The 13,676-nt window shown below is 36.9% G+C and overlaps 1 protein-coding gene across 1 annotated transcript in view; it reads left to right on the top strand.

Annotated features, from left to right (window-relative positions):
• The first annotated feature begins 7,737 nt into the window (after positions 1-7,737).
• Positions 7,738-13,676, top strand: part of LOC128030092 (glutamate receptor ionotropic, kainate 2-like) — a 241,745-nt gene continuing 235,806 nt past the window's right edge. The window contains exon 1 of the mRNA XM_052617592.1: positions 7,738-8,434. Coding sequence (XP_052473552.1) covers positions 8,308-8,434 — 127 coding nt within the window. The 5' untranslated portion in view covers positions 7,738-8,307. The remainder of the gene's footprint in view (positions 8,435-13,676) is intronic.

Here is a 13,676-nt window from a genome sequence, read left to right on the forward strand (position 1 = left end):
ACATTCCAGGAAGAATGACAGGAGGTCTGAGAGCATGGGCTGATCCAGCCTTTGCAGTAATCCACCTCCATCTTTGTTTGGGATAATAGGGGTGACCAGGGGCTCATTAAAGTCTACAGACTGCAGTGTATAATATGCTGAAATATCTTATTAGTGCTTCTCTAATTCAAAAGCAGCTGAGGGATCTTAATAGGGATGTCACCATAAATAATTGGTGCAAACATGAGACATTCAAAACTAGAAATTAGTCTTGCACCACACAGGATCAGAGATAAGCTGCTTGTTGATATTTCCCGTTTACTCAGAAGATGTGAGGCCGCTGAAATGTGAAATAAATCACAAGTTAGCTTGTACTACACTACACATTTCACTTATTTGCTGTTTCCCATACAAAACACAGGAATAATGCATATTTTACAATGCGTCCCCTTGGAATTATAAGGTTCTATCTGACATTTTTGTCAAAATTGAGTTATTCACATATTCTTATTCTGTGACAATTTATTTACATTATGTGATGTTTTCTTTTAATTTGTGTACATTTTGGGATTTTCTATTGAAAAAACAATAAGGTTCTATCTACAGAAGTCTATGGAACACAAAAATTTTAAAGCTCAATATCTCAAAACTACTCAGAACGCAGATAGAACCTTATAATTCCAAGGGGACGAATGGTAAATAAATGAAATATACATTTCCATAACATGCCCATGTTTCGGCTTACTAATGCTACAACCAGTACATACACTGAACAACATTATAAACACAACACTTTAATTTTTGCCCCCATTTTTCATGAGATGAACTCAAAGATCTAAGACTTTTTCTATGTTCACAAAATGCCTATTTTCTTTTCAAATATTGTTCATAAATCTGTCTAAATCTGTGTTAGTGAGCACTTCTCCTTTGCTGAGATAATCCATCCACCTCACAGGTATGGCATATCAAGATGCTGATTAGACAGCATGATTATTGCACAGGTGTGCCTTAGGCTGGCCACAATAAAAGGCCACTCTAAAATGTGCAGTTTCATTACACAGCACAATTCCACAGATGTCACAGTTTTGAGGGAGTGTGCAATTGGCATGCTGACTGCAGGATTGTCCACCATTGAATGTTCATTTCTATAAGATAAGATGTCTCCAAAGGTGTTTCAGAGATTTTGGCAGTACATCCAAACGGCCTCACAACCGCAGACCATGTGCAACCACACCAGCCCAGGACCTCCACATCCAGCATCTTCACCTCCAAGATCCTGTGAGACCAGCCACCTGGACAACTGCTGCAACATTCGGTTTGCATAACCAAAGAATTTCTGCACAAACTGTCAAAAACCGTCTCAGGGAAGCTCATCTGCATGCTCGTTGTCCTCGTAAGTTTGTCATTGTAACCAACTTGAGTGGGCAAATGCTCACATTCAGTGGCGTCTGGTACTTTAGAGAGGTGTTCTCTTCACAGATGAATCCCAGTTGGAAGATGGCAGTCGTGTGGGTGAGTGGTTTGCTGATGTCAGTGTGGTGGATCGAGTGGCCCATGGTGGTGGTGGGGTTAGGCGTATGTTATGGACAATGAACACAGGAACATTTAATTGATGGTATTTTGAATGCACAGAGATACCGTGACCTGATCCTGAGGCCCATTGTTGTGCCATTTATCCATGACCATCACCTCATGTTGCTGCATGATAATGCACCGCTCCATGTTACAATGATCTGTACACAATTACCAGTTCCTGACAATATCCAGCAACTTCACACACCCATTGAAGAGGAATGGACCAAAATTTCACAGGTCACAATCAACAACCTGATCAACTCTATGTGAAGGAGATGTGTTGCACTGCGTGAGGCAAATGCTGGTCACACCAGATACTGATTGGTTTTCAAACCCCCCAGACCCCCCCAATACAGTAAAACTGCACATTTTAGAGTGGCCTTTTATTGTGGCCAGCCTAAGGCACATCTGTGCAATAATCATGCTCTCTAATCAGCATCTTGATATGCCATACCTGTGAGGTGCACTGTAAAACCTGACAAGTTAACTTAACTCAAATCGTTTGAGTAAACCGATTGCCTTGACTGTAATACCCGACAAGTAAACTTAACTCAAACGGTTTGAGTAAACAGATATCCTTAAGTTATGTTAACTCAAACCGTTTGAGGAAACCGATTGCCTTAAACCGTTTAAGTTGAAAAAACTAACGAGTACTCTGAACTTAATTCAGTTGAGTTCACTGAAAGAAGATATACATTGCAATTAAGTGATTAAGTGATTAATTGAGCTTTAGTGATGAACACCTGCTGTTAACAAACAGAATTACTGAAGAAAAGAGAGAAAGGAACAACAGCTGACTTCAGACACAGCCTCACTCAAACCTGACAAGTTATGTTAACTCAAACCGTTTGAGGAAACTGATTGCCTTAAACCATTTAAGTTCAAAAAACTAATAGTTATGAGTACTCTGAACTTAATTCAGTTGAGTTCACTGAAAGAAGATATATATTGTAATTAAGTAATTAAGTGATTAACTAAGAGCTGATTGAGAATTGATGAACAGCTGCTGCTAACAAACAGAATCACTGAAGAAAAGAGAAACACAAGAACTACTACAACTGACTTCAGACACAGTCTTAGATGAAATCAACTGAAATAAAATACATGAAATCTCTCAAGATCTGATTAAAGCATCACCAGCTCCACTTATTAATAACCAGACTGACTTTATTTCTGTCAGACGTCTACAGAAGATCTTATTGAGAATGAACTAAGGTTTAGATGTTGATTTATTGTTTCATTTGAAGTAACCATGTTAGAGATCAGTGTTTGCTTTAGTTGGGCTCTTGACCCTTGATTTCTGTCTTAGTCTTTTCTCTGGCTGTTATAACCGTGTGTTTCTAAAACACATTTGTTGTAATTCAAAAGCCCAGAAGAAATGCCATCAGGTGTTTACCTGTACCTAGGTGTAGGATGTTATACTTTATATAGGTGATGATAATTATTCTTTTTTATTCACAAATATTGATCTGTACAGAGTCTAATCTCTGAGGAAATAAATGTGTAATTAGTAGAAGTGGATCTAAAACAAGTGACACTAAGAGTCTGTGATAATCAGTTAATATAAAAATGGCTTCATAAACATTTTGTACACATACATTTGTATTCCATCCCAGTAGTTGGTCAGACACAGACATCAATAATCAGAATATGAACCTCAACAATGGTGACAAAAAAACATGCTGCAATGCATTCTGGGTACTACTGTAGGTACCACACTGTTTGGAAAGTCTTTGTATTAACTGCTCATTACAGAACCACTTCCTCTTAGAATCACTTTTACTATAACCAATCAAATTACACAACACCTATTTCATCAGAGATTAGACTCCTAGCAGTTCAATAATTGATGATTATCATCACCGATATAAAGTATAACAACCTACATCTAGGTACAGGTTAACACCTGATGGCATTTCTTCTGGGCTTTTGAGTTACAACAAATGTGTTTTAGAAACACACGGTTATAACAACCAGAGAAAAGACTAAGACAGAAATCAAGGGTCAAGAGCCCAACTAAAGCAAACACTGATCTCTAACATGGTTACTTCAAATGAAACAATAAATCAACATCTAAACCTTAGTTCATTCTCAATCAGATCTTCTGTAGACGTCTGACAGAAATAAAGTCAGTCTGGTTATTAATAAGTGGAGCTGGTGATGCTTTAATCAGATCTTGAGAGATTTCATGTATTTTATTTCAGTTGATTTCATCTAAGTCTGTGTCTGAAGTCAGTTGTAGTAGTTCTTGTGTTTCTCTTTTCTTCAGTGATTCTGTTTGTTAACAGCAGCTGTTCATCACTAATTCACAATCAGCACTTAGTTAATCACTTAATTACTTGAATGCAAAGTTTTAAAACTTACAGGGTTTAAATTAAGGCAATCTGTTTACTCAAACGGTTTGAGTTAAGTCTACTTGTCAGGTTTTACAGTGTGGATGGATTATCTCGGCAAAGGAGAAGTGCTCATTAACACAGATTTAGACAGATTTGTGAACAATATTTGAGAGAAATAGACCTTTTTTTTTGTAGATAGAAAAAGTCTTAGATCTTTGAGTTCAGCTCATAAAATATGGGGGCAAAAACTAAAGTGTTGGGTTTAGAATTTTGTTCAGTATATGTGTTATGTGTCTAATACCATCCATTTGAATACTATTTTAAGAGTACCGTAAAAAGGGTCATGAGCACATACAGTACAAGTAGGTTTCTTTATATTTCAATTATAACAGGATTTGTTCAAGACAAAATATTATTTATTTTCACTGATTTAACTAAACTACATGCATTTATACATTTATACCACCAAAACTAATATATATATATATATATATATATATATATATATATATATATATATATATATATATATATATATATATATATATATATATATATAGAGTTAAGCAATTCTTAATTCTTTCTATACACAAGTGTACAGGTATTACAGCTTTTTGGTTGAGTATTTATGGATTTGTGCTCCATGTGTCTTTTTGTTTGTTACACTGGAGGTGTGTTTCATTAGACGTGTATTTCTTCCTGTGGCAGATTAGGTGAATAATTAATTTCCTCTCCGATATGGTAGACTGGTTGTAATTAAAGAGAGATGGGAAAAGCAATGAGATGCCTTGCTTCTATCACTTCCTCTCTCTCTCTCTCTCTCTCTCTCTCTCTCCCAGAGCCTTGTAACACAGCCACACACACATAAGAGACAGAAAGCTGAGACTATAGCGAGTGTGTCCTTTAGAAGACCCCCAGAGCTGTCATGGCTATTTCAAATGCAGTTCTTAGGAGCCATCTCATTATTTGGGCTTTACCTCTCATCACACACTCTACAAGTCTAGCCTGATTAAACTCTCATTCAAGATTTAAAGTCAGGGACAGCATGCTTTGTGCCTTGTCTTGTGGTGGAAAGGGATAAAGAAAGTTGGTTTTCGTTTTTGGATATTGACCATACGTGGCACAGATAAACAATATGCAAGCCAGACTACAAACTGATGGTTGAACGAACAAGTGAAAAAGGCAACACAATAAAACCACACTGTATGTATATATATATATATATATATATATATATATATATATATATATATATATATATATATATATATGTATAAATACTTGAATAAAGAAACAATATTTTACAGCAAAATTGTGTCTTTTATATATGCTTATCAAGTGTGAATATATGAAATGGTTATTTATTGTAATGAAAGTATAGAACGTTTATTTAAATTCATAAAGAAAAATTATTACCTTTTTAACATATGGAAAATACGGAATTCCCATAATTCCCTTTGTGAGCCCATATATTATGTAGACTACGTCGTAGCGTTTTATGTCATTTTTTTATTTGTAGTTTAACATAATTCTATGTTATTAGATAATACATAATAATAAATTAACACTCTAACTTTATTTTTATAGGCTACCTCAGTTCAGTTCGGAATAGTAAAATATAAAGTCACCTAATTTCCATCCGCAATGTGAGTAAAATGCCAATACAATATAACAGCTTTTCCAACACATAGCTCACGTCTTTAAAATCTTTTTTTTTTTAATCTTTCTCCAATTACTTACTGCACGCGGTGAATTTAAAATGGCTTTATAAATGATATACTCCAAGCATACATCGATTAAACAGGTTTATTTTGAATTATAGCGCAGCGCAAGCTGTGTCTTTAAGCGGGGACTTGTGTTCGCCCGACAGGAGGCGTGTCTCCTCCACAGAGCCGAGCGAGCCGGCTCCTCCATCTGAACACATGAACTACTGCTCCCACTGTACTCACACTTCATCAGCTTGAGCTGCTCTCAACAACCGAGGTAAGGGCATTTATCTTCACCGTCACCACATTTTTAGCGGCTCTTACGTTGCTTTTAAATTGTTATCTAATTTAGACGCTGAAACGACTAAAGTCCATCTTAAATTTCACAGCTGGGACGGAACAGTTGATCTGATGTGACAGCTGCATGTGCTTATTTTTTAACTTAAAAACACAAATAAAATAAAAGGTTTGTGGTTGTGGCACCTTTTTTCACGTCTCTCGTCCACCGTAATTACAAAGAGGGTTATGATGATTTGTAAGTTAATAAATCATATTGAGACCTGCAAAATCTGCACCGATACCCCCCCCCCCCCCCACTCCTTCTTAATCCACATGCACGTTATGTCTGTTGAGAGGTTGAAAGAAGCAACACTAAGTTATTCACTGTGCCCTTGCCAGGAAATAGTGTGACTGCTGTTGATGAGTCTTTTATCATCACTTGAATGACTTTTGTGGGAACCATCACTTATGGAGATCTTCTGAATGTTTGAGCAGATGAAAAAATAGCCTATAACACAGAAGTGAAAGAGATCCAAAAGCAAAACTATGGGTAAAATAAAGTATATCCTTAGACTATACTCAGCAAACATGACGTGTCATACTGTATGAGTTGTCAGAGTGATTAGTTAGCAGATCATCATCTGGTATGAAAACACACACACACACACACACACACACATTTATCATTATGAAATAAAATAGTTTTACTATTTTCTTAAACATAAAAGTTTAATACATTTTTATTTCCGTATTTTGCAGAAAATTTAAATCAAAGAACACACCTCTTAAATTGACACATAAGGTGAATTAATTTCGTTTTATTGGTTTGGCCTGTATACAATACTCGGACATTTCTTGGAACAAAACAAGATCTTAATGGTCTATCTGAAAGGATAAAAAGAGTGTGTGTTCCTGCAGCTGTGAGGGGATGTCAGCTGATTCCGTACAAAGGGACGTGAATGTGGATACTGATGAAATACAGTATAGTGGATTGAGGAGCCTCTGTCGTCGCTGTCCGTGGTGCTGAAAGCCACCAGCGCTGCCTTGAGCTCAAGGCAGTCTATTCTAGTGCACATCTTAAGCCTACTTTGAAAATAGGGGCACAATCGAGGTCTTTTTAATTTAAGTAGAAAAAGGCCTCCTCCTCATTAGGCTCTTTCCTGCTTTTAAAGGCCCCCAGACCTCAAAGAGCTGTCGTCATATATGTATGTATATGACATGACAGAAATTAACAGTTCTGAGACCTCGTGTGTGTGTGTGTGTGTGTGTGTGTAGCAAGTTCGTCGGAGACAGCGTTGGTAGTTCAGACAACCTTTTTGTGGAATAATAAAACAGCAGAAGAACTTGCACGCACGCAGATGCACACACACACACACACTCACACACACACACACACACACACGAGGTCACATAACTGTTACTTTATGTCATGTCATCAGATATATTTACCATGGAAAACAATTAGGTTTCAGACGTTGTTTAGTTATTGTTATATGCATGAAAAACATGATACAAATAATAAATCATGAAAAAAATACATGGGATCACCTTTCCGAATACTGATCAACAACAATGAACAATAGCAAGTTATAATTAGTTTTATTGCAGCTAACCTGTGTGCATTAATGACCCCCCCCCCCCCCTAAAAAAAAAAAAAAAAAAACATAAACAACAAAAACTATTAGGCTATTTGGTATTATTAGTCTATTATTTGCAAAGTAATCGCAGTTTACGAGATATGTAAAAAAAAATAATAATAATAATAAAAAAGTGTAATTTCAACATTGCCACGAAAACACGTGCGCTGTAGGGTTTCGTCTGACCCAACTGTAATAATTTATTTCTAAAACTATGTGAAAAAAAATATATATCTCGTATGAAATACACGAGACAGCTGCGGGCACAGCAGAGAGCTCACGGACAAACGGCTGCGCATCAAGCATCAAGTGAACATGTTGTCCATGAACAGAGATGTTACATCCATGAGCAGCATTCTCTTTGAGATTTGAAGCATGTTAGAGTAGGAAATGGATGTTGTGAGTGGTCAGTGTGGCGCTCGCGTTGCTCTCGGCGCGACGTCAGTGTGAGTGCAGCAGTGCAGTAGACAGCATTACACGAGCAGCCCGCGCTCCTCGCTGCCGCTCCTGCCTTCTGCATGTCAAGTTATCCGCTACACTAGCTCGCATCACTCATTCTCGTATTGCTCCGCTCTTTCAGGCCACCCGTACATGGATTTCTCCTGGATTTCCCATCTCTAACATAGACGCCCGGGCGGAAGGTTGCTCCTTTGCGCAGTGAGACGGACATGCGGAGCATCGCTGATACGGAGTGTCCTCTTCTGTCTCAGTGACCATGCCGTGATCACATCGCTGACAAAAACACCTCCAAAGCAGAAATAAGTGGGAATCTTACGATCCATCCAGTGGAATGACATGCAGTGTATCGCAGGCTTCATGAAAATGTGCTCTCCTCTGGTAACTCATCAGAGATGGCTTGGGCTGTTGCTGCTCTTACTGTGTGTGGGATATTCTCACGGGATGCCACATGTGTTGAGATTCGGTAAGAGCCTTTTAAAACACATTTACAGGTCGCCTTTTTCCGTTTTCGCCGCGAAGCTCTTGCTGTTTAAATGTTGCCGCTCCGTGTGCATTTCATCTAAAGCTTGGATGTTGAATGAAAGATGCCATCTTACCTTAACTTCCCACTCAAAAGAATTAAAAGTCTTTAAAAGGATTTGTAGAGAACGCTACTTTTCCAAACACAGAACTTTCTGAGCCTCAAATCACACATGCAAAAGTTGCGTACAGGTTGTGACGCAAACCCCTTTCCAAACACTGAATACAATACGTTGCATATTGCATCTTCTCTTGTTGTTGCATCTTATCTTTTTTCATATCGTTTCTGAATGTTTCATGAGGCTGTGTGGCTGTGAGGTATTGCAATGACATATTTTGTTCCGTTCTTGCCTAAGGGGATAAATCCTATTCTATTCTATTCTATTCTATTCTATTCTATTCTATTCTATTCTATTGTTCAGGTTACACTAAAAGTCACAAATTGTAAAAATTGGCAGCATATTGGTAATATATCAGTGATTTTAATTCATATTTTTGACTAGAATAAAACCAGTAAATACATACCTTGCCAATATAGGTTCCTATTTTTCTTTTGACTTTCAGTGCAGATAATACTTTTTGATAAATACAGTTTTGCATTGTACTGTCGTGGCATTTTCTATGATTAATATTTTAGACATCACAGAAAAAGTTAGACACGATCTAGTGCTTTCCCTGCATAGATGTTCTCTTGCATGTTGCTATTAGCAACCATTTAATGAATGCTTTGAGGAAGGCCATCCAAGCTCAGCATCACCAGCATCACCTCCCGGAACTGAGTCACAAGGTGTTTTTTTTTTTTTTTTTTGCTTCAGTCTTATTATGGTCAACAATGAAATAGGAAATTTCCCTGCGAGAGGAAATGTCAAAAAAAAAAAGAAATCCTTCAGCAGACTAGCATCAAAGCTATTGCTCTCTGGGGTGAGGCCTGTCTGATGTGCTCCTATTCCAGTCTCAATCAATACACTCAAATGATGTCAAATGCACCTCAGGGATTCCCATTGCATAGCCCAGGGCTTCCTTTAATTATGTGATGTAATAAGCTGTTTTTCTCACTCCAGGACACCAGCACAAACTCAAAACGCATCACATAATCACACACACCAGCAAGATTTAGCCTTCAAGTCCTGTTTCCTTAACTGATTTCCTCAGACGCTGCCTTAAACTGTGGAACTAATGTAACATAATGGAGAGATTTTCCAAATTTAGTTTATCATTACACTGTGCATGGTTTGCAATTAGCGGAATGGGTAAGTACGCTTCGTGCCACAAGGGAATTATTTGAAGCCTGCAAACAAACATTCACAGCTCTTGCGCTTTAATTGTTAGAACGCATTTGAAGAAAGAAGCCTGTATGTATTTGAAAAAAAAAGTTGCAAATATATAACTGAAAAATTTTGCATGTTTTTACACATTGTAAAGTATGCCTTCTCTAAAATCGTATATCATCTTCCACTTTTTCATTTAATTAGACATTTATTTGCCATGGGATTGTAAAAAACAGTAACAGTGATTTTAACTGGCATAGATGCACATATATGTTACACTTATTATTGCGGTTATTGTTCATGTTGTTTTTTTCTCATTATATGCTGATATCCACTGCAGAGCGACTGGATGGTGTGTGTGTGTGTGTGCGTATAAAAATAGTACGGTAGATTGCATTTCTTCCTAGTTCTGGTGGGAAGTATTCTTGTGGGTGTGTAAGTGGCACAGGTTTGTGTATCTGCGTCCTCTGCGTTATTATATCACATCCACAGGACCACAGCCATGTAGGTAGGACAGTTGAGGTCTCCTCTTCTTGTGCAGAGAAAATACACAATGTTGGATGATGGGGAGAAGGGAAAACTGAACGAGTGCTACTGAAAGTGAAAAAAGTGAAAGTGACAAAAAAAAGTGAAAGTGACGTGACATTCAGCTAAGTATGGTGACCCATACTCAGAATGTGTGCTCTGCATTTAACCCATCCGAAGTGCACACACACAGAGCAGTGAACACACACACACACTGTGAACACACACCAGTCTGTCTTTTGTATGTGTCATCACATTCTCCATCCCTACATTAGGAAGCAGCTGTCTGTGAAAACATCTGGCTCTCAGCCACCGTCCCACCGTCCTCTGTGATTCCAGCTGCCCTTCTCTCACTCTCACACACAATTCTCTCCACGCCTGGATACACGTTTTATATTTATTTCTGACAAATACTGCTTTCATTTCAAACCATTTGATACATTTACACTCAGAATTTTAAATGGAAATGCATTTTAGTTAAATAATAACATTTCTAAGGAGAACATGTACACTGTAAAAAGTGGTAACTTGTAATTGTTATCGTAAAGAGCCATTTTATACCTGATTTAATGCATAAAATGAATTATGTTGGTATAATTCATGTATTAAGGTGAGCTCAGTAATGTCAGGTAACATTTTATGACATTAGTAAAGCTAATTAATCCAGATAATTTATAGGTTACCACTATTACAGTGTAGTATGTATATAATGTTGTTTTTATGCTCTTGCTTTTTTTTTTTTTTTTTTTTTGAGGAAATGAGGGAAGGCTAATTAGCTCTTAATGTGCTGACTCATATTAGTTTTTTTCTCCCTTCTTTTATTTGGAGACATTGCATCTTTGCGTTTGCAATCACAATAAACTTCTAATGTCAAGAGAAAATGTTACAGAATAATGTTGCGTTAATGTCAAGAATAAGATAGAAGTGAGAAAGTCTATATATATATATATATATATATATATATATATATATATATATATATATATATATTTCACATTTAAAAATATTGGCATTCTTAACAGTACATACAATGCATTTTCCAGCTTAATTGAGTTGCATCTGAGAAAAGAAATGCAGTAGAGACAGAGCTGCATTGCTATTAACAATGATCTCTTTAGCAAATATTAACAATGATGTTCCACAGAGAGAGCTGATCAGGTACTATTACAACATAAACATAATCAAAACAAAGAGCTTTCTGGTCAAAAACAACACAATTCACCAGGGCACATTCTTAATGAGCACAGCCAGGCTATCAAGACATGAAAAGTCTTTGTCTCTACTGTGTTAGGAGTGCAAGGAAAAAAGAGCTAAAATGACTTAAAGTGCTCATACATTCGCTGCATGCAGAATATTATAATATGTAAATCCATTTCCATTTTCAGTTCAACCCCATGATCAAAACAAAAACTTTTTAACAAAAGACAATACAACACAAATGCATCTTTATTCTGAACTATGCAATGTTTTTATTTAAATTAATTTATCCTTTGATGTGTCATTGCCAGTTTTCTTAAGGATAATGCCTCTACAAAATCAAACAGATCTGCAAAACATTTCCAAACACATCCCTTATACGTCCTTTTTAAAGCAGGTCATCCCACCTCAAACTCATAACATTAGTTGAACCCTAAGTTGATATATTTATGATTGCGATTCCATTTGATGGAATTTCCACTTCAAATCAGGACAACCACATTGAATTAAAAGAGCCTAATTGTTAAACACATTTAAAGTGGCAAGTGTTTCCCATCAGTGAGGAGGTATGCTGTCCTTCAGTAGTGCTGACCATTTGTTTGCCCCAGTGCTGATTCCATGACCTCAAGGTGGAGGCATACTTCATCAAGGACATACGAGAACCTGAGAGACAAAGGAGAGCATGTCACAGCCATCTATATTTGTTTATATGCTGAGCACAAAGCTTACAGTTCATATCTCATGGTTCAAGGTTGTTCCTAAAGACACAAAAGTGTGTTGTTATATTACTGTCCACTGAAACACTCTGAAGACTTTAGAACAAGCCTTTTTTTGTGTGTGTGGTCGCTTAGCTCCAGTAATACTGAGTCTGCATCTGTCATTCAAATAAATAAATTGTGAATGGATCATAACTGATGAGTAAGAAGAGTAATTTCCATGTTACTCTTAACCCCCCCAACCCCCCCCCCCCCCAAAAAAAACACCACCAAAAAAAACTAAAACCCTCTGAAAAAATGTATATCTGCTGATAAAGTTTTTTAATCGAACCACAGTTTTTTGTTACCTTGTTTTTTGTATTTTTTGTTTGCCAATATCAACACGAGGCGAGCCAGTCTATGGAGTGCTTGTCGCTTGCACTACCAGGAGTTTGGAGTTTCTCCAGCAATAACAAATAATTAGTGTTATGGTTTCTGTCCAGTGGGCCGCCAAAGCACAGCCCACATCATTTTTCCTGCAAACTACTACACAGCAGAGTGATGGTAGTCCAGTTCACTTCAGTTAAAACCATTTTTACCCTCCCACAGAACTTTTTAGATTAATTTGACAGAATAGACGTTGTTTTAGATGTTTTAGAGTCTAGCACTGTACCTTCAAAGCTTCCTACTGCCTCCTTTCCACCTTGTACACCTTTATATGCACCTTTATATGCATGTGTTGTGATGATGACAGTATTCCTCATCATGGGCTGATTGGAAACATGTATCTCTGTCTGAATTTTTCAAAACTCCAAAAAACATATTACACACAGTCCAATAAACAACCTTTATTCCTTTTAACACAAATTATAATTATATGGCAGATAATTAATAGAGACTTATTTCTACGTTATTTGCATAACATTATGTTTTGACCTCAAAACACTTTTTACCATATTGTTGATTTCTAAGCGAATACATTTTTATGTTTGTGGCACATAACCAGCTCCGTATGCCTTTTCTCACATTCTAAAATAAGTAAAACAATCCAGTGAAACACCAGTCACACTAAAAGAGCTCAAAGACTTGTGAAGCTAACTAAAACTGCATGATTTCTTTAGCAGATGTGTTGCAGTCTCACATTTGTTTTTGTTAACACTATCCAATTAAGTTTAGGATAGGGTTTAAGTAATTAATACATTATTTTCAAATGCAGTATAATTTTAATTACTCATGAGACATTTTACCTTGAAAGTGTTGAAATGCATGGAAGAAGCAACCAGTTTTGGGGAAATTAATTTTAAAAGTAATCCATTACTAATTGCGTATCAATGAGCTTGGATATGTCTTTCATCCCCTGAATAATGCACAATGCTCACAACCACCAAAGTCTTGATCTTCCAGTTATATTGCACCTATTACAATCCTTTCCCTCAATCCCCATTGTGTCCTCATACTGTTTCTATTTGCCCAACTACAGGTTTGTCCCTGGGTAGAGCTT

The sequence above is a fragment of the Carassius gibelio genome, chromosome A16 (assembly GCF_023724105.1).
Source record: "Carassius gibelio isolate Cgi1373 ecotype wild population from Czech Republic chromosome A16, carGib1.2-hapl.c, whole genome shotgun sequence".
NCBI classification, from domain to species: Eukaryota; Metazoa; Chordata; class Actinopteri; order Cypriniformes; family Cyprinidae; genus Carassius; species Carassius gibelio.